The sequence below is a fragment of the Triticum urartu genome, chromosome 3A, assembly GCF_056163025.1.
Source record: "Triticum urartu cultivar PI428250 chromosome 3A, HENAU_Tu73, whole genome shotgun sequence".
Classification (NCBI taxonomy): Eukaryota; Viridiplantae; Streptophyta; class Magnoliopsida; order Poales; family Poaceae; genus Triticum; species Triticum urartu.
In genome coordinates this window covers 582,479,545-582,504,301 of record NC_141875.1, presented here as the reverse complement: position 1 = coordinate 582,504,301, position 24,757 = coordinate 582,479,545, and the positions used below count along the sequence as shown (strand labels likewise).

Here is a 24,757-nt window from a genome sequence, read left to right as displayed (position 1 = left end):
GATTCCGAGGTCCGCCGCGATCCTAAGACCGGCAAGCAGCCCTTCGTACTCTGCCGTATTGTTTGTTGACACCTCCCTGGGGAAGTGCATCTGGATCACGTACTTGAGGTGCTCTCCGGTGGGCGCGACAAGCAGTACGCCAGCCCCGGCGCCGTGTAAGGAGAAAGCTCCATCAAAGTACATGATCCAACTGCAACTTGCCTCCTTGCCGGGGAGAGCAGTCTCTTGGGCTTCTTCGTTAGGCGTTGCAGTCCACTCTGCATTGAACTCCGCCAGGACTCGGCTCTGAATCGTCGAAGTACTTTCAAACTTGAGGCCAAAGCTGGACAGCTCCAGTGCCCATTCCACAATTCTTCCCATTGCATCTGGATTGTGCAATATCCGTTGCAGAGGGAGACGAGTGACGACAGTGATCTCGTGTGCCTGGAAGTAGTGACGCAGCTTCCTCGAGGCCATAAGAAGGCCGAAGAGTAGTTTCTGCACGCCGGAGTACCTTGATCTAGCTCCCTGCAGGAGGGAACTAACAAAGTAGACCGGGTGCTGCATCATTTTCTTCTTCGGCGGCACTTCAACTGGCTGTGTCGTCTTTGCATTGGTGGTGTCGGTCTCTGTCGCTACCATTACCTCGTCGTCAACCTCTCTCTGCGCCACTAGTGCGGCGCTGACCACCTGGTTCGCTGCCGCCAGGTATAGCAGCAACGGCTCCTATGGCCTAGGCGGAACTAGTATTGGCGCGGAGGAGAGGTACTTCTTCAAATCTTGTAATGCTACTTCGGCTTCTGGTGTCCACTCCATCGGGCCCGCCTTTTTCAGGATCTTGAAAAAGGGAAGGGCGCGCTCGGCAGACTTGGAAATGAATCTGCCCATGGCGGCGACGCAACTAGCAAGCCGACGCACATCCTTGATTCACTTGGGTGCTTCAATCTGCTCTATAGCTTTGATCTTGTCCGGATTGGCCTCTATCCCACGCTGTGACACAAAGAACCCGAGAAGCTTGCCGAACGGGACGCCAAAGACGCACTTCTCAGGGTTTAGCTTGAGATTGATCTTGCGCAGGTTTGCAAATGTTTCTTGCAAATCCGGTATGAGGGTTGCCATGTCCTTGGTTTTGACCACTATGTCATCCATATAAGCTTCCATATTTCTATGGAGCTGGGGTTCAAAACCAATCTGGACCGCCCTTGCAAACGTTGAACAGCACTCTTCGGGCCGAAAGGCATCCGCATGAAACAATACATACCACATGGGGTGATGAATGTTGTTTTCTCTTCGTCTTCTCTTGTCATGAAGATCTGGTGGTAGCCGGAGTAGGCATCGAGGAATGACAACAGATCACACCCAGCTGTGGAGTCAACAATCTGGTCGATGCGCGGCAACGGGAAGGGGTCCTTAGGACAAGCCTTATTGATATCTGTGTAATCAATACACAGCCTCCACTTCCCATTAGCCTTGCGCACTACGACCGGATTGGCCAACCACGTTGGATGGAGCACTCCTCTTACCAAACCCGCTGCTTCCAGTTTCCGGAGCTCCTCTGTGATGAACTCTTGTTGTTCCAAAGCTTGCTTTCTGACCTTCTGCTTTACGGGCCGCGCATGAGGACAGACAGCAAGGTGGTGCTCAATCACCTCCCTGGGAACGCCGGGGATGTTGGAAGCTTGCCATGCAAACACATCGACATTCGCCCACAGGAAGGTGACGAGCGCGTCTTCCTATTTGTCGTCAAGGGTGGAGCTTATGGTGAAAGCCCCTCCCGTGCCGTCCTCATTGACAGAGACCTTCTTGGTTCTCGGCGGTATGGCCCTGGGCTTCTTGTTTCCGCCGGTGGAGCTCTATGGCACGTCCTCGACGGGAGCGCTACACTTCAAAGAGGTGTGCTTGCCGGAGTGGGTGTCCGAGGTCTCACTGGTCTTCTTCTTCTTCTTCCCTCCCGGGGTCCCAGCGGCAGGAGCAAGTGCCCTAGTGGCGGCAGCTGCTGCAACTGCTTGCTGGTATAGTTGTTCAGCGCAAATCAGCGCACCTTTCTTATCGGAGGGGATGGTGATGATCGTCACAGGTCCTGGCATCTTCAGGGTGTTGTAGGCGTAGTGTGACGCCGCCATGAACTTGGCCAGCGTTGGGCGGCCAAGGATCCCATTGTAAGGCAAGGGGATCTTGGCAACATCAAACACGATCCTCTCCGTCCTGTAGTTCAGATTGCTTCCAAAAGTCACGGGCAGCGTGACCTTTCCCTTAGGTTGGCTTCTTCCCGGGTTGACCCCCCTGAAACGTGCCCGTCTCTTCGAGGTCTCCATCAGGAATCTGCAGTTTCTCGATCACGGCAGGCGAGATCAAGTTCAGACCGGCCCCGCCATCGACTAGCATCTTTGTCACCTTGAGGTTGCGTATTGTTGGTGAAACCAACAATGGCAAGCACCCGACCGCAGTAGTGCGATCAGGGTGATCCTCAGTGTCAAAAATGATAGGTGTGCTGGACCACTTCAGCGGCCTTTGGGCATCAAACGACGGCTCTGCCGCTGTAATCTCTCGCGCCCACTGTTTAAGCTAGCGGTGAGAAGTATGCAGCGAGGCGCCGCCGTCGACGCACATGGCCTCTGTAGCTTTCTGAAACTCTTGGTCGCCAGATTCGTCGTCCTCTTCGTGATCGTCGTCTTCTGGCTTTTTGTCACGGCCCCGGGCGGGCCTCTCCTGTTGTTTATCCTTGCCACGACGGCCTGCCTGGCTGTCACGCTTCTTGCCGGACCCCTCAGCACTGTCTTGGCCCTTCTCCTTGTCCCGCCTCTCATATTCAGCCCTCTGCTTCTCAGCGAGGAGCTCAACCTGTCGGCAGTCTTGGAGAGCATGGCCTTTGGTGCGATGGATCTTGCAGTATCGCTTGTCGGAGTTTCCTGGTTTCTCGGCAACCACCAAGGCCCGGCAGGCGACACATCCGGCAATTTCCTTGCCAGGGTCATCTGCCTTGGTTTTCTTGGTGGAGCCGGTGTCATCAGATCCCTCGACGGCAAGCACGGCTTTACCTTTGCGCTTCCTGTTGCGGCGCCGACCCTTCTTCGCCGGGGCGGTAGTATCTTCATCTGAGGAGTCGGTTTCCACGCCGGCGTCTTTGCCGGGGTACTTCCTTCCCTCTTCAGCTCGGGCACATCTGTCAGCAAGAACATAGAGTTCTGCTACATCTTTCACCTTGTTCATTGCCAGCACTTCGCGCATCTTGCGGTTACGCACGTTCTGATGGAACGCGCTGATGATGGCGGCAGGGTGAACATCAGGGATATTGTACTGTATCTGGCTGAACCTCTGTATATACTTGCGGAGACTCTCGCCTCCCTTCTGGGGAATGACGTGCAGGTCGCTCGCTTGGCCATGGGCTTGGTGGCCTCCAGTAAAGGCGCCCACAAACTCATGGCACAAATCCGACCAGGAGGAAATAGAGTCTACCGGCAAGTGCATCAACCATGACATGGTGTTGGGTTTAAGAGCCAACGGAAAGTAATTCGCAAGCACCTTATCGTCGTGGGCTCCGGCAGCTTGCATCGCAATGGTGTAGATGCTGAGGAACTCGGACGGATGGGTCTTGCCGCTGTACTTTTCGCCCACGTCAGGTTTGAAGGTGCGGTGAGTGGGCCACTGGAACTGCCGCAGCTCATGGGTAAAAGCCGGACAGCCTACCTCGTAAGGTAGGCCTCCAGGGCTCTCCGGTGCCGGGTGGTTCACAGCAGGCCCTGCTCGCCTGTCTGACTGGTGGCGCGCTCCGCGCCGGCGCTCGATAGTGGTTCGAGCGTCTTCATGTTCTCGTTCCCGAAGGACTTGGCGCTGGTCACAGTGGGTCCGCGGGTCGGACGACGCTATGGAGATTTCGTCGCCCGTAACATCGCGACGGGATGGCGTCTGCGGTACCGGGCGAGGAGGAGGCGAGTGCACGGTGGTCGCGGCGCCGCCAGCTTTCCTGCCACTGGTGCGTGGGACTCCGTCGGAGCATTGACCCCGGGGCTCCACCGGACTCGGTTCATCTTTGTTGGCCACCGCAACAAGGCTTCGGATAGTGGCTCTCCATTCGTCGAGTTTCCCCGTAGTGGGAGGAAAATCGAGGAGCAACTGCGCGCGCGCCAGGGCTTCTGCTGGCGTTGGGCAGCGAAACCTGCACGGATCGCGACGCGCTTCGACTTCTGACCATGTCAGAAGGAGCTCTATCACGACCCCGCGGTCGCATGCCATCTTCACCAGCGCATCGGCGAGCGGGCAGGTCTTCTACCTCCCGGGAGTGGCGCTCGGGGCTCTTCCCGCGGTGACGCCCGGGGTCTTCGGCGTGATTACGCCGTTCGTCGCGCGCCGCTTGAGAGGAGCGCGCCATCGGCGCCGGCGTGGGAGTCTTGGAGGCGCTCGCATCGCCTTCGGGCGGGGTGGTAGCGATCTTGGAAGGCCCCACGCCACCCGCGGGGGGCCTGGCTCCGTCTTTGGATTTGGCGGCATGCGGCCCGTTACCAGGCGCACGAACATCGCCGCCTCCCAAACTCCGGCTGCTGGGACGGTGTTGGTGTTCGCGAACGGCGCCCCGAGTCCTTTCTGCGACCGGTCCGCTGCTCGCCCGCGTCGGGACGGGATGTCCGGCTTCCGACGGGCCAACCGCCACCGTCGTCTTCTTCTTGGGCGCCATGATGATGAAGAAGCGTCGAACTAACTTCTAAAGCTGATTCTCACAACTGCGCCCCCTACCTGGCGCGCCAAAGATGTCGGTGGGAACGACACCTATGGGATCACAAGAATCCCTACTACGGTTGCGGGGCACGGGGTCGTGAGAAGAGCGGATCAAACAGATAGCACATGGTTCGTTTATACAGGTTCGGGCCGCGAGGATGCGTAAAACCCTACTTCTGCTTTGGTGGATAGTATATCTGTGTTCTTGAGCTAGCTATGGGGCGTGAGGAGCTCCAAAAAGCCGAATCCTCCTCCTGGTCGCCTCGAGCCTCCTTTTATAGGAAAGGGGTTGCCACAGTGGCACACAAGAGGTGAAAATGGTACAGTGATGTGAGGTTATCCCTCGCATTACATGACAAGGCGCATTTAATGCGTCTTGCCAAGGTGTCCTTGCTTTATCGGGGACGGGGGAGAGCCCTATCTCGTCCGTCGCCGCTCCCTCTCGTGTCGACACGCGCCTTGGCCAGCGGCGCCCGCGGTGCCATGTAGGCAGGCAGGCAACTGAGGTGGCGCGGCGGTGGGTCTCCACGAAGATCTGCATGCCGCCACGCAGGTGCCTGCCCAGCTGGTTGGGTCGGCAGCTGCATGCGAACAGCGGTGGAGATTTGACTGGCGTGGGCCTGATGGTGGCCCTACGGGTGTTCTTGGCAAGGGCCTTGCCGGGGCCCCGGCAAGGGTCTTGCCGTGGCGCCTGCTGTCATCCCCGGCAAGGCTCTTGCCAGGGGCCTTGTGGTCCTCCTTGGCTGGGATCCCGCCAAGGATCATCATCTTCTAAAGGGTGTATCTGATCTTGAATGTCTTCACAAAGATCCGCATGCCACCACGGGGATGTCTCCCGAATCCTTGCCCCATGGGGGCAGTGGACTCAAGGGTGACTCACTCCGTAGGTGTGGGGCGAGCTGCCACGGCAAGGGTCTTGCTGGGTTTGCTAAAACCGCCTCCCGACAAGGATCTTGCCGGAGGGGTCCGCTTCGTCCCCTTTGCTCTTTGTGGTCTTGGTCTTGGCGTCGTTCTGCTTCTCCTGAGCTTCAGTCTTACCTTGGCTCACCTCCCTTGCCTTGCTTAGTGTGGTGGTGCCCGTGGCTCAGACTGTCCGTGCACAGTTATAGGGGTACAAAAAGTGTACCCCTCTTTTTGTACACCGACACTGCCCTTGCGCTTCCCGACGCCCTTGACGTCCTTCTCGCGGAGATAGCGGTCGAAGACGCGGTACGAATCGAGCCGGATCTGTTCGTCGTCGAAGCTGTCCTCGCCGTCGTCGTCCTCCTCCTCCTCCTTCGGCGACAGTCCGGCCATGGCACGAACCGTCCGATTCTGCTCTCGCGCGAGGGCGAGCGTGTTCCCGCGTTGCCGTTTCTTCACAATGAGGGTGCAAATGGCATCATCGCCTAAGTGATAAAAGAAAAAAGAACTCATCTTCTCTTTTTTTGATTACCTTCCTCGTGTATGTATAAGACCAAATACATTCTTTTTCGAAATCGATTTCGAAAAGGAACTACTAATCCTTAACTTTTCAAGGAATCCTTCATCAGTGGTTGTGAATGACTGACTTTTTCAATCCTTTCGACCTTGGTTCCATAGGAGCAAGTCAGAAAGGTTGAGAAATAGAACCATCTGTGGCCGCCCGCTCCGCCGCAGTCATTTCCGCCGTAATACGGGCCTCGGCGGTCCTTATCCTCTCCTTCCCACGGCGGGCCACTCATTCGCGGTGGGACTCATACTCTGCCCGGCCGGTGATGGGAAAGGAGAGGTGTTTCGGCCGGGGCCACGAGGATCCAGCACCAGAGGACCCGAGCGCCTGGTGAGTCGACGCTATGGCGTCGCGCGGGACGGATCTGTCCGTCAGCCGGGTGCTGTCCTCCCGGGAGCGGCGGAGTGCAATGCGGACTGCCATTGCCCCCTCCAACCTACACGGGATGACACCCCAGTCGATGGATCCGGACTTGTTGGAGTCTGGTCCGCTGCCTACCATGGCGGAGAAGGTCGGAAACCGCCTGAGGTGAGCTCGAGTGGCGGAGGGGAGTAGAGAGAAGTGGAGTGAAGTGGATAGGGTTTGCTCTGACGAACGGATTGAGACAAATATAAGTGGGGTCGGATAGGACAACATGAGTTGTGCCTGACGTGACGGACGTGCCCGGATGTCCCTATATCCGCCCTATATTTGGGTTGAATATGTCGGGTGCCGGTCAGCCCGAGCGTTAGAGCCCCGTTTGAGGCGTCTGTCCGACTCGAAAAAACGTGACCAATCAATGACGGGTGGTTCGCTCGGGCGTTTGAGGCGGGTTAGAGACACCCGGCTGTAGATGCTCTTGTGATTTAGGTAGGGAAGCAGGCAATCAGCCGTCTGTGTTAAGGGGATCCAGCATGATGTGCTTAGCGCGTCCAAAACTATTGCTGCCAGTAATCATTTGTGCACTGAACTACCACGCCGGACCGGAGGAAGCTGCAACAGGAATGCACCTTCGTTTTCCTGTTCTTTAGGAAGGTTCCGTACCAAACGTAGTATAGTAAGGAAAACGTTATTATATTTATAAAAATATATATAATTCATCCCGGAGAGGTTCAGTGGAGCAGTTGGAGTTGGGGAGGAGCTCCGGTCTCCCCCCGTCCCTCCGCTCCCAACGTGCGGCCCAGTTTTTGGGCACTAGAAATTTGCGACGACTCTCCTCGGCGTGCGCGTGCGAGATGGCACGCGTTGCGGCCTCGATCTCTTTTCTTGTCGTGAGGTCCGATGGAGTCGGATTTGGTAGAGACAGAGGGACGGTGCATTGTCAACCGTTCTTCCCCCCTGGGTGGCCTGTTCGTGTGTGTTAGCCTTGGCGTATGAGTAGACAAACAATCTGCGAGTTTTTTTATAAATAAAATCTGCGCATCCGTCGGAACATTCTATTGCAGACAGGCTCCATTTCTATGTATGGGCTACGAATTTATGTATCGAGCCCCACGGCGTCCCAGCGTGCTAGCCGGAGAATCTTGGTGGAGCACGCATCATCATTCATCAATCAAAGATCGCTCGGCCTCGCTCGCCCCTAATCATTTGGCGCGTCGTGATCGTGCCTTCTGGAAACGATCTTTGTAGTCCTTGATTTGATTTTGCGTAGGAGGCCGTGTTCTACGTATGAACCTTCATTTTCTTTTCTGTTCTTTTAGGTGGACGCGTTAGGTGGAGAAACTTGATTAGAATCTCCCACCTTTTTCGCCAAAAGAAAGAGAGAGCTTGATCAGAAAAGGATCTTTGTGCACATCATTGCTCAAAGGGGCGCGCCGGAAGCTCCGCTCGCTGTCACGCCAATTGCCGATCGAGCTGGCAGGCAGGCGGCCATGGCGATGGCGCCCCTCCTCTTGCCCGGCGACAGCTCCGGCCACGCCAGAGGCAACAACATCGGCAGCACGTGCGGCTAACCAACATCTCTACTCTTGGCAAGTTGGCATTGGCAGGCCTCTTTATCTTTATCTTCTTCACGCCGCACGTACACCTGTCCAGATTAGCCCTGACGGGCGGAGGCTGACCTTCCCACCGACGACAGCGAGCTCCACCGGGCTCGCGGCCGACGATCTCGCCGGGAGTGCCACCTCTCGCCTTTTTCTTTGACCGTTTCACGTGTCGCATTTCACGCCAAGGACGGCGCGGGCGTGATCGGACGGTCCGTGACGTTCGTTACGAGGCAGATTAAGATTCTATTTTACGTCTACTCCGAGCCGAGATTTCCATGATTTTGCTGGCACATGGATGGTCGGACTTTGGGGGGTGATTTTGCGGGCATCTAGAACTCTAGGTGGCAACCATCACAAGGGAAGAAAAATGAGTGCGATTAGCTGATCTTCCTCTCCGAGCATGCACGCAAGCTTTGTTTTTGTTAGTGCCTTGTCGTGTGCCAATTAGGCCCCGGGATTACTGTTACCTGGTAGCAAACGAGAGCCTGCTTGGGGAAGTCAGCAGGGTAGGAACGTTTACACGTTGCAATGATGCACACTTAAAGATGTATGACCCGTTGAAGAATTTGAAGGCATGATTTCAGATCATTGGCGCCTTTCCGGCGATGGCTTTCACATCTGTATTTGTTGATTTTCCACGGACGCTCGAAAGAATCATTTTTATTAGGGAAAAAGGCAAGGACTGTTTATTAAATGGCATAGGCCCTTACGAAAATTGAGAAGTATATTTAAATCTTTGAAGGTGTCGATGTCATCTTTCTTTTGCATGTACCGGCGACGCGCCTTGAGGAAAGTTTGTTGTCGACTCTGAGCCTCCGTCTCGGAGGAGCAAACTTTTCGAAACCATGACCTTGTAAAAGCAGTGGCCGGGAAGTCAACGATGTAGAGTAGAAAATGCCGACGACCACGATCCTCGTGGCAAATCAACGCCTGTAGAATAAATCTTCGGAAAGGGCACGCATAATATCGCAGGTCCAGTCCAACGAAGTCGAAAAACACAACTCTCAAACGCTTCCCGGCAAGGCCAAAGTTGGTCAACCTTCATCGGTCAAACTAGAGTCGTAGGATCAAGACACACATCCACTCCAGAGGATAGTGCCACCGAAACAAACCTACATAAGAAAAATCCCGACCCGGAGAACCAGATCTCGGGACACACCACCCTCCACACACCTTCCAACATTGCCAAGAAGCACCATCAAAACGAGGATGAGACGGGAAGGATTTATTTCATGATGATGGTGGCGCCATCGCCTTACCCCAACAACGCGCGCGCTCTGGAAAAGCTGGTATATGGTTGTTGCCGCTCTAATTCCAAGGATTTCGCCGGGGTAGGCAGAAGGAAAATGCTTCGAAGAATTGGATTTATCTACTTAGACAGTACAAATCTATGAATTTCAGGTCACTACTTTGGCACATATTAATGCATATAAAGTGTGATGCATTCCTAAGGGCATCTCCAAAGCGGACCCTTAAACCTCCCGCAAGTGTCCGGACTGACTTGTCCATACACAATTTGCCATCCAAAGTCATCCCGCATCGGTCCGCAGACCAATCCAGACGTCTGTTTCCCCGCAAACTAGGGGGCTCTGTACCACCCAGACCCCCTCCCCGCCCCCGCCAAGCCCTTCCCATAACTGCACGACCTTTGTGACCTCCACTTCTACACCCGGCCTCCACTCCGCTTGTCCTCTGTCACCGGTCCAGACCTCTCGTCCTTATGCCGCGCAGGTACAATCCGCCCTACGGGGGTCACCACGCCCGACAAGTGTTTGGTGAAATGTATGTGCTAGATTTTTTATCTCTTCTTTGAAGCAATGGATTAGAACATGAAGTACATATACGAACACTACATTGAGTTGTTCGACGACTCGTCCGACGAGGAGGGCTATGTAGGGCAATGATGGACTACTATCTGGTTGATGGAATTTATTCTTTGCGGGCTACCATTGTAAGGCTATCTCAGAGCTAGTTGGTTAGAAAATGTCTCACTTTGCACAAAGCCAAGAAGGAGCTAGAAATGATGATGGAATTTATTCTTTATATTCCAGATTCGTTTTGCAGATGTTCGTGGACCTGCTAAACAATGGGGATCCAGAGACCTTGTTGCGGGTGATAATATGTTGTGTGATCATGGACACAACACGATCTAGATGAGTGAAGATGCCGCCGCAACTCTTGAATTTGAGAATGTGGGTGATCCTATTCAACTTTCAGACCAGAATCCGACCACGTTTGATGAGTTTGTTCAAATGCATCAACAAGTCCGACGTCGAGCGGCTCAAGAAATATTTGATTGAGCATTTGTGTGCGGTTAAAGGGACAACTAAAACATATGTGCTAATTAAATTCAAGTCTGAACAACTTTAATCTGAAAGCTTTGTTGGATTAATATTTAAATTAGAGCTAATGTCACATTTCAACATTTTCCATTATTTACGGTTTGAATGCTATTATTTTGAGCTTGCGGACTCGAGAAAAAAGAGACGAAAGTTTTAAAGGACATGGTTGAATGGCGGGCTCCATATCACTGTCCACGGATCGATTTAAGATCAATGTTGGAGATGCCCTAGCTACAAAACTGTACCAAGCAAGATATTTATTCACCTCGAAATGATTCGATCGACTGTATCGTAAGGCTATCTGATCAGCGTCATTTTTTTCGCTGCTTTTCCTGTGCATCACAAAATCACGTGTTCATCTGACATCTCCACGCCACCAAACCCGCAAACTAAAAAAATATATATCACTTGTCAGTATTATTATTATTTCCTGCAAAGCCATCATTCCATCCGGCATGATAGGTGGCCACTGTCATGCCTCAGAATCACATCAAGCAAAGCCTGGACGTGTGTGTGTCTGTCATCCCAAGCGGGAGGCAAGTTGTTAGTGCGCGGATAATAGTTTAGGACGTTTTACCTCATGATGCATGCACTTTTTTTTGAAAGGATGCATGTACTACTCCCTCCGTTCCTAAATATTTGTCTTTCTAGACATTTCAAATGACTACTACATACGGATGTATATAGACATATTTTAGAGTGTAGATTCACTTATTTTGTTCCGTATGTAGTCACTTGTTAAAATGACTAGAAAGACAAGTATTTAGGAACGGAGGGAGTAGTTATTATACTATAGTGAATTAAAAGCTACCGACAAGTCTCACGGTAAGAATTTGATTTCAGATTGCCCTGCTAAAGGCACTAGAAATTACGGGTAGAATCACACACCATGCAGGACAGCATCGTGCAGGGTAGATTCTCGTGGTCGGATGCACACGCATGCATACAACGGTTTCATTTGTTGTGGATGGAGATCTTCTCCATGGCTCCATCCGAAGACGAAACGTGCGTCACTGTACGCGACAAGTATGAACAGCTAAAGCCACGAGTCGTGCCACAGGTTTTGGAGGGTCGCTGGTCCTGATGCCGGTGAGCGCCAGGGGTGCATGCTGTGCCCTCGGTGTTAATCAAGTACAGTACATGCTATTCGCAAAGAAAGGTGCACAGTACATACTGATACGGAACGTACTACGCCATGTAGAGTACAGAACCTTTGGTCGTGCCTGCTCGTGAGAGGCTGGCAGTTTGAGTTTGGCATGTACGTACGTACATACGTACATACATGGTCGTCGCCTCACTCTCAAACTCTCGATGTACTACTTGTCTCACCAAACAGCGGGCGACGAGTTGCCCCACCTTAACCATGTTCTGCGGACGACATTAATGTAATCCCTCTCATCGGTTCAGATTTCATTGTTCACCAGGACGAGTAATGCTACACGTATAAAGAAGTAGATGAAAAAAAAATCTTAGTCAGCGTGTAATTGCGTGTAACTCTTTGTATGTCTAGCATTATTGCACCGGGACGTTAAGCAGACCATGTAAACGACATTTAAGCATACACATATTAAGCATATTTTCTTTAAAAAAAAGGATAGCCACTATCCTACTTTTGCAACAAGACAGGCAGGGATCTTTTTCTTTGATAAATAGCATTTTTATTAACTTAAAATGTAGTATCAAGCCGATACAAAGTATACTAAGCAATATCCGGTCTCTACATGATTAGAATGCATACAAGCAAACGGTAATAGTCTAACAGACAAAAATAAGAACTGACGTATCAGCAACAGCACAATCAAACATGATCGACATTATGCCTATGTCAAATATTTGGACCGGTCCGGAGATTATGCTACCATCCATGTTACGTAAAAACCTCCCTCGTTACCCGCTTCAACCGCATACGTGCCATCTTGAACAGTGGTTGGTACTTCGTTCGATATAACGTAGATCGACTACGTACGAAGGAAGTGCGTACAGCGAAAAATAACCTGTAAATGAGAGGAATTTTTGCACTCAAACACCAAATCATTTCTACATAACCAAAACATCCATAATAAAGCATCATACGCTCCCACCCTTATCAGCGTTCTCAATTTATTTGGAATACCGTTCAACGAATGATCAAAAATATTGTCAGCACTTATGGACGGATACAAATATGACGCTATTTGGATGAATGACCATGTAGAACGCATAAATTTGCATTGGAAAAAAGTGTCTGATTATCTCATCATGAGTACAAAAGCTATACTTGCTTCCTTGCCAATTATGACGACTAAGGTTGTCTTTGGTTAGCACCAGTGACGGATTCAGGACCCAGGCGGGGGGGGGGGGGGGGGGGGAGGGGGGGGAGTCTGGGCCCAGGGCGTGAGAGCGATTTACTTCGTTGACTGTAGCTTACTTCGCACTGTAGCGGCCTGGGGTCTGGACTTGGCTCAATCCTGGGTCCGCCCCTGGTTAGCACAACTCACCTTCAAAGGTACTACATGAAGATTTTAAATTTTAGTGGAATCTTTGACATTCAAATTCTCTTGTTATTAAGTTATAGTGTAATCTTCGACATCCAAATTCTCTTGTTATTATCCATTGACATCTCTGAATATATGAACACACGGTACATAAAATCAACTGTGAATAATCCAGATATAGTGAGAGCATCTCCAGCCGTTGGTCCCCCAGGCAGCGATTTTACGTGCCCCTGGGGGCGAGCCAGCGCTAAAACTGGCGTGGGGGCGAGCGGGTTCCCAGCCGCTCGCCCCAGGGTCGTCCCAGACGTGGTTTCTTTTTATTTTAAAAAATCCGAATTCGGCAAAGTTCGGCTAAATTTGGTAAATCTGACATTAATATTCAACATGTTCGGTGTTACATAAATTATTTATAAAAAAGACATCTACGGGGCGAAGAAGTCGCTAAGCGCGGTGAAGTCGCCGACGTCCTCGTCGTCGTCATCGTCCTTCTCCTTCTTGACGGCACGGCCGCCTCTGCTGGACCCCTGCCCGGCGTCTCCAAGGCGGACCAGTGGTGGCGTTGGCGCGTCGTCGTCGTCGCTGTCATCGAGGACGACGACGCCTCCCTCATCCCGGCCACGGCGCTGAGCTTCAAACCGCTCGTAGGCGGCGCGCAGGCGCTCCAGCTCCAGCTGCGCCCAGTCATCGCGCGCCCATTTGAGGGCCGTCGCGTCATCGAGCTACTCCTCCTTGACGCCGCCGGCGAGCCCGGGCTCCGTCTTCACGACGGGGAGCCCCGGCTCCGTCTTGACGGCGGCGTGCCCCGACTCCGTCTTTGGCTTGACGAAGTACGGAGCTGCCGAGGAGGGGGCGCGCCTGCCACCCTCGTTGATGACGATGCCGCCGCTGCGGGTGTGCCGGGTAGCGTCTCCGCGGTGGGCTTGGCCTTGACGCCGAATAGCGCCAGCGAGCCGGAAGAGTGGGAGGAGGAGCGAGAGGATGAGGAAGAAGAGGAGGAGCCGAACCTCCTGGGCGCCCACGGCCCGGCGCTCCAGCGGGGTGCGGGAGGGCCCCCGCGGTAGGGTATGCCAGCGGCGGGTTATTGCTGCCCTCGAGGTACTCCAGCACCTCGTACAGCGTGCGGCCCGGGACGCCCCACCAGACGCGCACGGGCGTCACTGTTCTTGACACCGCCGACCACCGACACCCCGTTCGTGGACGCCAGCCGCTGCGCCTGCCGCCGCTGGAAGTAGTCCACCCACGCCGCGTGGTTGTTGGCGGCGTACTGGGGGAGGGCGCGCTGTTTCTCTGTGAAGGCCGCCCGCATGCAGTCGACCTCGGCGGCGAAGACGCCGGGGCGCGCGTCGACGTCGGGCACCGGGAGGATGGGGACGCCGCCGTTGCTGAGCCTCCACCCCGTCGGCCCGACGCGCATGTCCGGCGACGCCGAGATGTTGGCCTCGAAAAGCAGTCACGCCTCCCACTCTTGGAGCGAGCGGCGGCCGAAGCCGTTGGCCGTCGCGGCGTCGCCTGGAAAGCGTTCGGCCATCGCCGGGGAAGGGGAGGACGGGGGAGCTCGGCGGCACGGATGGAAGAGAGCAGAGACGGGGGAGCTCGGTGGCGCGGCGGCTGGTTTGGGCTCGCGCTGGGGTGGCCAGCGGCGAGGGGGAGCGACGCAGGAGGCGTCGTCGCGCCGTCCGTGAGGAATCAATGGCAAGGCTGCTGCCGGTCAGCCTTGCCATTGATTCCCCGCGGGAAACCAAGGCGCTCTGGAAAAGACGAGGCGCCGTCTCGCTGACGCAGCTGGCCCGTGGTTCTTTCGCGCCATAAACGCTCGCCCCGGCGTCCCGGACGCCCCCAGCATGCCGGGTTTAATCTGAGTACGCCGGCGTTAATTTCGGTTCAAGCCGACAAAAAACGAGCTCGTAAGGGCTCGACTGAGTTTTTTTTAAACACCGATGTGAGAAAAAGTCTGGAAAAGGCCTGTTAGGACGCAGGTGAAGATAATACGAGGTTCCCGTAGCCAAGCTGCCACCGGCAAAGACCACCGCGGCCCACGACACCACACGCGCACCAACCTTCCCCGCGGGCCCACGGGGCCAGTCCACGTCGAGCCGAGCGCCATTCCCACTCCCTCCGGCGGGGCACCACGTCGCCGCACCTAACGCTCACCATCATCAACCGTCGGCTCATCATCCGACGACCTCCACAGACCTTTGCCTATTCGGGAAGAACGACACGATAAGCTCTCGACGCACGCCGACGGCACGACATATCGCCCCCCCGGCCCAAAATCTCGCCAGGGTGGCGCGCGGGCCGCAGATCCAGCATCCGACGGCCGGACTCGTCCACGCCGCCGCATCGATCCCCGCGCGCGCGCGGTGGACAGCGGCAGCGGCAGCAGTACACGGGCGGCGTCGTGGCGTCGTCGCAACGGCTATAACTGGGACATCCACCCATGTTACCCGCCATATCCTGTCTCCTCCCCTCCCCCCGAAGAATTCGCCGTAGCGGCACCAGCAGGCCAGCACGTCCACCCCACCTCCCCCTCGCAGCGGGTGGGTCCCGCCGCCAGCTTCCGGCGAGCCGCCGGCGGGCGGCATTGCGCTCTCCGGGCCGGTTCTTGACTGACGGATGGCGTCGCCGGGTGGCGGGTACGCGGACCGGCCAGCGCCGCCGCTGGACGGGATGATCACGGTGGACGGGGGCGGGGGCAGGACGCCGCCGCCGGCGGGGCTGCCGAGGCCGCCGGGGTTCCGGGGGCTGATGCAGCAGCCGTCGCGGCTGGCGTCCGGGGTGCGGCAGTTCGCGTCGCGGGTGTCGATGAAGGTGCCGGAGGTGGTGCCGGGCATCCGGCCGGGCGGCGGGCGGATGACGCGGATGCAGTCCAGCGCGCAGATGGGGCTCAAGGGGCTGCGCTTCCTCGACAAGACCTCCGGGAGCAAGGAGGGCTGGAAGGCCGTCGAGCGCCGCTTCGACGAGATGAGCAAGGCCAGCGGCCGCCTCCCCAAGGAGAGCTTCGGCAAGTGCATCGGTGAGCACCCATGCATCCACTGTGTGCTACTAATCTTTTCTCTTTTCTTTCAAACAAAACCGTGAGCTAATCTCGTTCGATTACGGTGTGATTAAGAATGGCAGTAGCAAACAATTTTAGACACAAAACAGTTGATTTCTAATTAGAACTGCACGATTGAATCTGACAAAGTGGCCACGAGCATGGGGAATCTTTTGTACTTCTGTTAGGGGCATCTTGTTGTTGCATCCACCATTTTTATGCTTGCCCACAGTCGTCTGAAGTTACCACGAACTGTTCCTATTTGCCCAAAAGAGTTGTTGGCAGGGTCGGCGCACCGAACCGAGATCCACTATTCGGCCCACAAGAATTTCCCCAGATCAGCGCTTGCTTGCTGTCCCAAATAGTGCCTGGTCAGAACCCAAAATCAAGTACAGTATCAGCACCCCCACTCCTAGCTGCTAATTTAATTTGGATCTTAGCAATAAATGCCCATGATACAATGTCCGCTCAAAAGAAGTAATACGTCCATGGATCCCCCGAACGGGCTCACGGTCGGTGCACTAATAACCACTAATGGGGGGATGCTTCTTGATCCGAAGGCATGGGGGACTCCAAGGAGTTCGCCGGCGAGCTGTTCGTGACGCTGTCGCGGCGGCGGAGCATCGAGCCGGAGCAGGGCATCACCAAGGAGCAGCTCAGGGAGTTCTGGACGGAGATGACCGACCAGAACTTCGACTCGCGGCTCCGCATTTTCTTCGACATGTAAGCTATAGGTTCAGTCTGATTTTTAGCACCAGCGTTGGAGTTCATCAGTCGAACGAACCTACTGATGGATGAAATTTGGCACGAGCAGGTGCGACAAGAACGGCGATGGGATGCTCACGGAGGATGAGGTCAAGGAGGTGGGGATTTTCTTCTTCTCGATGGGACCTGCTGTATTCTGAAACAATGAGAAATGAATAATCAGCCTGTTGTTTTTGCTCGCTGGTGATAGGTTATTATATTGAGCGCGTCGGCGAACAAGCTGGCCAAGCTCAAGAGCCACGCCGCGACCTACTCGTCGCTCATCATGGAGGAGCTCGACCCCGACGACCGCGGCTACATCGAGGTACGGCAGTAATGATAAACTAGTAGTAGTGGTCGCCATGTCGAAACCTCAGAGGGCGCGAGTTGCTGACCTCCAAACCTCCGATGCAGATTTGGCAGCTGGAGACGCTGCTGCGCGGGATGGTGAGCGCGCAGGCGCCGGAGGTGAAGCTGAAGCGGACGACGTCGAGCCTGGCGAGGACGATGATCCCGATGCGGTACCGGAGCCCGCTGAAGCGGCACGTCACCAGGACCATGGACTTCGTCCACGAGAACTGGAAGCGGATATGGCTGGTGGCGCTCTGGCTGGCCGCCAACCTCGCCCTCTTCGTCTACAAGTTCGAGCAGTACAAGCACCGGTCCTCCTTCCAGGTCATGGGCAACTGCGTCTGCGTCGCCAAGGGCGCCGCCGAGACGCTCAAGCTCAACATGGCGCTCATCCTGCTGCCCGTCTGCCGCAACACGCTCACCACCCTCCGCTCCACCGCGCTCAGCCACGTCATCCCCTTCGACGACAACATCAACTTCCACAAGGTGCTCGCCGGCGCCATCGCCGTCGGCACGGTGGTGCACACGCTCGCCCACGTCACCTGCGACTTCCCCAGGCTCGTCTCCTGCCCGAGCGACAAGTTCATGGCCCTGCTGGGCCCCAACTTCGGCTTCAGGCAGCCGACGTACCCGGACCTGCTGGCCAGCGCCCCGGGGGTCACCGGCATCCTCATGATCATCATCATGACCTTCTCCTTCACGCTGGCCATGCACACCTTCAGGCGGAGCGTCGTCAAGCTGCCGTCGCCGCTGCACCACCTGGCCGGCTTCAACGCCTTCTGGTACGCGCACCACCTGCTGCTGCTCGTCTACGTCCTCCTCGTGGTGCATTCCTACTTCATATTCCTCACCAGGGTCTGGTACAAGAAGACGGTAATTAATCCTCTGCCCTCCTTACTGATGATGATCAGCCACCTGTATAAATTCAAATGTTGATCATCGTTATTTGTTTGCTCAGACATGGATGTTCCTCATAGTCCCTGTCCTCTTCTACGCCTGCGAGAGAATTATCAGAAAAGTTCGCGAGAACAACTACCACGTGAACATTCTCAAGGCAGGCCACTGACAATTCACCTGATTTATTACTTCTTTCTGACTGTTATTAGCTATTACAGTATTAACCAATGTTGCCACATACTATGCAGGCTGCGATTTACCCAGGAAATGTGCTCTCTCTTCACATGAAGAAGCCACCGGGTTTCAAGTACAAGAGTGGGATGTACCTGTTTGTGAAATGCCCCGACGTTTCGCCTTTCGAATGGTATCACTCCAATCCTTGCTGCATATATGAACAAAGATACAGTTCATCCGAGGTTCTTGCTTACAGTTGATGATGGTCTTGCAGGCATCCGTTCTCCATTACTTCTGCACCTGGAGATGATTACCTGAGCGTGCATATCCGCACGCTAGGTGACTGGACATCTGAACTCAGGAACTTGTTCGGGAAGGTCAGTTCAGGCAACTAAACTGCAAATGTTTATTCACTATTAAACAGACTATCCAAGAATGAATACTTAGAAAGATCCATATTCATACAGTGTTGCGAGGCACAAGTTACTTCCAAGAAGGCCACCCTTTCGAGACTTGAAACTACAGTTGTGGCAGACTCTGCGACAGAACACACCAGGTGAGCTCATTTAACTATTTGGCAACGCGAAATTCAGTTAGTTTTGAGTACAGACTTTTTATATCATCATTGCTGTGTCTCCTTTAGGTTTCCTAAGGTCTTCATCGATGGCCCTTATGGTGCACCGGCGCAAAATTACAAGAAATACGACATTCTTTTGCTTATCGGGCTTGGAATTGGCGCCACTCCTTTCATCAGCATATTGAAAGATCTCTTGAACAACATAAAGTCCAATGATGTAAATTTCTTTCACTGCAAAGTATTCTTAAACATTATATACATAATAATATAGCTAATGGAGATAGCATAACTGAGAAAATGAGTTGATGGAACAGGAGGTGGAAAGTATACACGGTTCTGAGATAGGCAGCTTCAAGAACAGTGGGCCAGGGAGAGCTTACTTCTACTGGGTTACCAGAGAGCAAGGATCCTTCGACTGGTTCAAAGGAGTCATGAATGAAGTCGCTGACAACGATCACAGCGTACTTATCTCACTCTGATATTTTCAATTTCATCTTTCCATACGATACAAAATGTCTAGTCGCATCTATAAAACTGGGCTAAAGTAATATGGCAATTGCAGGATGTCATAGAGATGCACAATTACCTCACCAGCGTGTATGAAGAAGGCGACGCAAGGTCAGCGCTGATTGCCATGGTTCAGTCACTCCAGCATGCCAAAAATGGTGTTGACATCGTCTCCGGAAGCAAGGTATTTGCCGAGCTCTGCATTCTCATCTGATCCCATATGTCTCTGCTTCCTTTTCTGACACGTCTCTTGTAGATTCGGACACATTTTGCAAGGCCTAACTGGAGAAAAGTGTTCTCTGATTTGGCCAATGCCCACAAGAACTCTCGTATAGGTGAGCTAAATTCGCTAAAGACCTTATCATGGCAGATTTATACTAGACCGTGCAATAGTTAACATGAACATGAATCTACAGGTGTTTTCTATTGTGGATCTCCAACACTCACGAAACAACTCAAGGATCTTTCAAAAGAATTCAGCCAGACAACCACAACTAGGTTCCATTTCCACAAGGAAAATTTCTAAGGCCATACCCGAAGAATTTCAAACAGTTGGAAGATATACTTGTATAGGAAAAGAAATATGATAGTGCTCGAATAGTAAATATAGCTTTACAAATTTTGTTGTACGCTGGGTTGTACAAAGTACATTGAAAGCTAGTGTCACCAGCATACATAGACTGGAATATTTAGAAATATCTGTATTGTAACAGTGAGATTGATTGTTAGGTTATGCCCCTCGAACACGCAAGCTTTCTCTCTTAAGTTTTTCTGCCCTGACAGTCTCTGCATTGCGCTTATGAACACTACTCTCCCCAGATATGTTCTTTTCTTTTGGAGGTCTGCCTCTTTTTTTAGGTTGAATGTCACCTGATACTGATATAGTTCTATCCTTTCGAGGCCTGCCCCTTTTTTTAGGCTGATATACCTCCTCAGTTTTTCTTTTGGAGGTCTGCATCTTCAGTTTTTCTGCCCTGACAGTCTCTGCATTTGATGGGGACGCCTGAAGCAACCCTGGTAGTGGCAGGTTGTTTGACTGTAGGCCATTTACTGCTCTGACCACCACCTGGTTGCGAGCACCATTAGTTCCTTGCGATGATCTAGCCCCCTTAAGTCTGTAGTCAGGAACAGCATTCTGATGTTTGAATTTGTCCATAACAAGTTTTCTGAGTGGAATGGTTATGTCCAATGGTAGCAGGATCTCCTCCAGTTCAAGCCATTCAAGATCTTCCTGGTCTCCATCATCATAGACAACACTGTACCAATTGCTTTCACTGTCATACTTGACAACTTTCCCTGCAAAATACTTGTCCCCAAACTGCTTTCTCACTTTCCGCCCTTCTAGCCATTCACCAAAGCGATGATCAACTCGAGATCCTTGAGCGTCTCTTACTGCAGGTTGTGAACCAGATGCGAAATCAGGAGGCAAGTCTGGGACACCATTGATAATGATAACAGGCTCCCTGGATACTTTGACAACAGATGCAGTGTCTGACTCTTGCATGTTCTTACTCCCCTCCATGACCTGATATTGCACCAATTCCTTGGATTTAGCTAGAAACAGCCTGGAGGAGAAAGAAAATAGTTTCATCAACAAAATGAGTCATCATAAGCAAGAAAACTCAAAAGAACAAGTAACAATAACGCGAGCACTTTCACAGCTACAATGCAGTATTTAGATGAGTCAGGCATGTAGAAACATGCCTGATATTAACCAACACCTAGGATTTAGGAAGCACGGCACTTCGCGCGGGTGACACAGGTATCATGTCATGGTATGTATCAGGCCTCAATACGGCAGTCTGGCACATAGGTCAAGTAGAAATGTATTTCTGTTCCAGACAATATGATAATTATGTTCCAGAGTGATCCTAAAGAGATAGCCGTGTCGGTAATGAGCAAGAGTTTAGCTCTTATAAATTAATTAAAGAGATAGTTTAGCAACATAACATTGTTCCTTGCAGTATAGTTTTCCAAGTATAACCTAAAGTCACAGTCTCTCTAGACTTATCTTATACTCCCTGCTCCCCAAATTAATGAAAACCTAGTTTTTTTTAGAAAACACAAAAGTCTTTGCATTGAAAAGGTAAGGGTTCAGTTACAAGCGTCTGAGGACGCACGAATTACAGCATGATTAGTGCACGTCCCAGGATTGTGGGAGCACAACCCTAAGGCCAGTTGCCCCGGCTTCTGCCTAAGAGCGGATCTCGTCCTTGATCCTATTGACTAGCGTATGCAGGGAGGGTCTCTTGTTGTCGAAGACACAGCTATTCCTATGCTTCCAGCTCATCCAAGGCACGAGCATCACCACAGATCTCAGAGCTTTGTGTAGGACCGGCGGCGTGTTTCCTTTGGCGTGCAGCCACCAGTCCATGAGCGTAGGCTCCTGGTTAGGCGTCAGGGCTGGGATGCACAGCCAGGCCAGGACCTCGTGCCAGGCCTGCCGGGCGAGGGGGCACTCAAACTTCTCTCCTTTTGGTGCAGCCACAGGTCAAGTTAAACTTCTCTACCAGGAACCTAGTTTTGTCCTAAGTCAAACTTTTCTACAAGTCCACAGAAAAAGAGAGAATTCCTTATTTGGCCCTTTCTTAAAATCCGCTTCCTTATTTGGCCCGAAAAAATATTTTCTTCTTTATTTGACACTAGATGTAAATTTTATTACCTATTTGACACTTCCGTCCATTTTTGGCACCAGCGGTGTTAAATGTGACATGAAAAGACTTTTTGCTCCTGATATTGTATTTAGGTGAATTAATTGCTACAAAATAAACCTACTACTCTGCTATAACCTAATCACTAACATGATACACCCATGTAACTAATCGATCAGCACATAGATGAGAGCAGCATACGTGTGCTCTACTATTTTTCTCGCCTCACCTGTTCTGCTCCCTCTCCTGGCAGATGACACCGATGGCGACCGGCGACCAAGTGGTCGTACTGCCTCTCCGTCATGCCCCTGTCTCCCCCTGCGCCCCTCTTCACTTGCGGCACGCTTCCCTGTGTTCGCCCGTGAGCAGGCCCACAACAAGGAGACGTCTGCCAGAAGAAGAAGAACATGAAGTCGAGTTGCTTTCGTGAGCATGATTGCTTCATGCCAGAAAAGGTGCACGTTGCGTGGCTCAGAAATGTAATCACAACTAGGTTAATATAATATTGGCATGAAGTGGTGTGCGTCCCAACTGGTATACACACGTAAATCTTAACCATGAGAAATGATGATCTTTATTATGTTTCAGAAGCCAACAGTTGCTACTTCAAAAGTAGACTAGTTCCACTTTGTAACTGAGATGGAGAATCAGCAAATACCAACTCATTTGTTTGCCACTCTATTTCACCTACTGTAAACAAAATAAAATATACCATCTTGATTGGTTTGTTATGCAAGTCGCGTCGTGCGTTCGTTGGACTTATGAAATCGACAAGTATGGTACTCGGAAGCTGCTGCAAGTTTCTACAAGTAATTCTAATCGAATGGTTAGCAGTGTACATTAGTATATCATTTTTTTCAACAGGCATTAGTACACCATTAGTGGTGCGTACAAGACGTACAGTTTTTTATGCCGAATACAGGACGTACAGTTCAACTGTTATGTTACATACACTAATTAGATTACATTTGTAGAGTACTACTTTAATTAGCAAAAATCACAAAATACAATACCAGGGGGAAAATGGTGTTTTCACATCACATTTAACACCGTTGGTGGTCAAAATGGACGGAAGCGTCACATAAGGAATAAAATTTACATCCAGTGTCAAATAAGGAAGAAAATATTTTTTGAGCCAAACAAGGAAGCAGATGTTAGGGAAGGGCCAAATATTCACTGATAAGAGTTTAGCTAGGCAAGTTTATAGTAAGCTTATAAATTAATTAAAGAGATAGTCTAGCAACATAACATTGCTCCTTACAGTATAGTTTTCCAAGTATAACCTAAAATAACAGTCTCTCTGACTTATCTTGTACTCCCTGCTCTCCAAATTAATGAAAACCTAGTTTTATCCTAAGTAAAACTTCTCTACCAAGTCCACAGAAAAATGTGCTATCGCCATCCTAAGTCAAGTTAATCTGGGAAAGATGAGCATTGTAGGGTAACCTGCATCTCCTATGTTCCATCTAAAACTACCCAAACGTTTACGAGATCCATCCCAAACATTTTGCTCCCAAAGGCATATAGGGAACCGGCTATCCCTAGTTTTAAAGCCAAAATATGATACGCAACAGATAGACAAGGCGCTTGGTCTACTATGGAAATTTACAGCAGCATCTCATCGAACAGAAGGGATGCAGACAGTCGTTAAAGCCAAACCTAGGGCCGAAACGTAGGGCGCCAGATACGTTGACCTCACCTCGTGCTTGGCGGCGGCGGGGGCGGCAACAGGTGCCTCTGCGAGGAGGCCTGTGCTCGAACGGCTCGGGGAGGCGGCTGGTACGCCCGCGACTGGGTGGAGCGGGGAGAGCGGGGACGGAGCTCGCAGGGTCGCACAAACCCTAGGTTGGATGAGAAGGGCGGGGTGGAGCCGGAGGGCTGGACCTGAGAGGAGTAGGGGTTGTACGCCAGAGGAAGCCGGCTGGAAGTAGCGGCCCCGGCTGCTGCGCAGGAGGGGAGGGGACCGCCGTTCGTCGGCCGGATCGACACGGCGCGGAGGCGCCGGACCACGGACTCGAGTGGCGTTTAGAGTCGATTTTTTTTTTTAGGAAAGCAGTTTCGGGTCCAGACTCTATCGCCCCGCCCGTACTTTTCCAAAGGTATCGGACGGCCCATTAACGCGATTTGCTCGCCCGGCCGCTGGGTTCGCTCGGGTCGCTGCGTTCATTAGCTCGCTCCGTTTTCTCTGGTTTAGTTTTTTTTTCTCTGTTTTTTATTTTCGTTTTTCCCTTTGTTTTTTGTTTCTTTCTTGGTTCTCATCGGGTTTCTTAGTTTCTCAGTGTTTTAATGTTTTGGATCGGTTTCTTCGGGTTATCTTCTTTTCTTCTTTTTTTCTTTCCTTTTCTTGTTTTTTCTTTATTTCTTTTTCAGTTTTCTTTGGGTTTTTTATTTTCCTTTTTTTTCAACACATGTCTACTTTTTTTATACATAAATTTTACATTTTCCATATACAACAGGAACATTTTATTATACACCTTTTAACAAATTTGAAATACAGGATTAGTAAAATGTCAATTAAACATTTGGAAAAATTTTAGATATATGTTTTGATGTCTAACTTTTGATACATATCGTATATTTTCGTATACAATGGGAACATTTTTGGATACATGTTATGCATGATTAAACATTTTTTAATGTGTTTGATAACTAATTTTTTCATACACATTAAATTCTTCATATACACATGAAATCATTTTTTATGCATGTTGATTTTTTTTCAGATGCATGATTATCATTTTTCAAACACATGTTCTACTCGTTGGTGTGGCGACAATGATATCCCTACGTGTCCTCAAGCTCCATCCTTGCAACGACATTTGCTCCAGCGTTAGCACGGAGCTCAGGAGGTAGTGCAAGAGCGGATGCAATCAGTGGTA

The 24,757-nt window shown here is 51.7% G+C and overlaps 2 protein-coding genes across 4 annotated transcripts; one reads left to right on the top strand and one right to left on the bottom strand.

Moving 5' to 3' along the window:
- The first annotated feature begins 15,382 nt into the window (after positions 1–15,382).
- LOC125545219 (putative respiratory burst oxidase homolog protein H) lies at positions 15,383–20,027 on the top strand. The gene is made up of 14 exons (XM_048709110.2): positions 15,383–15,956; positions 16,538–16,700; positions 16,792–16,840; positions 16,933–17,046; positions 17,136–17,945; positions 18,031–18,126; positions 18,218–18,333; positions 18,418–18,520; positions 18,611–18,699; positions 18,787–18,937; positions 19,035–19,181; positions 19,283–19,411; positions 19,484–19,562; positions 19,644–20,027. Exons 1-14 carry the CDS (start codon positions 15,557–15,559, stop codon positions 19,751–19,753), a joined length of 2,556 nt encoding a protein of 851 aa, XP_048565067.1. The 5' UTR covers positions 15,383–15,556; the 3' UTR covers positions 19,754–20,027.
- LOC125545220 (uncharacterized) lies at positions 19,770–23,944 on the bottom strand. 3 transcript variants are annotated; one of them, XM_087513428.1, is made up of 3 exons: positions 23,578–23,937; positions 22,108–22,266; positions 19,770–20,792 (listed from the first exon to the last, which is right to left on the bottom strand). In XM_087513428.1, exon 3 carries the CDS (start codon positions 20,747–20,749, stop codon positions 19,958–19,960), a length of 792 nt encoding a protein of 263 aa, XP_087369554.1. In that variant the 5' UTR covers positions 20,750–20,792; positions 22,108–22,266; positions 23,578–23,937; the 3' UTR covers positions 19,770–19,957. The 3 variants fall into 3 exon arrangements, with proteins under 3 accessions (XP_087369554.1, XP_087369555.1, XP_048565068.1); XM_087513429.1 differs by lacking the exon at positions 22,108–22,266 and having other exon boundaries at positions 23,763–23,944; XM_048709111.2 differs by lacking the exon at positions 22,108–22,266 and having other exon boundaries at positions 23,578–23,936.
- Positions 23,945–24,757: the final 813 nt, after the last annotated feature.

Coding starts and splice junctions, on each gene's coding strand:
- LOC125545219 (XM_048709110.2), top strand. CDS start 15,557: ATGGCGTCGCCGGGTGGCGGGTACGCGGACCGGCCAGCGCCGCCGCTG. Junction 18,700..18,786: donor TCTGCGACAGAACACACCAG/GTGAGCTCATTT, acceptor TGTCTCCTTTAG/GTTTCCTAAGGTCTTCATCG. Junction 19,182..19,282: donor TCGCTGACAACGATCACAGC/GTACTTATCTCA, acceptor TGGCAATTGCAG/GATGTCATAGAGATGCACAA.
- LOC125545220 (XM_087513429.1), bottom strand. CDS start 20,749: ATGGAGGGGAGTAAGAACATGCAAGAGTCAGACACTGCATCTGTTGTC.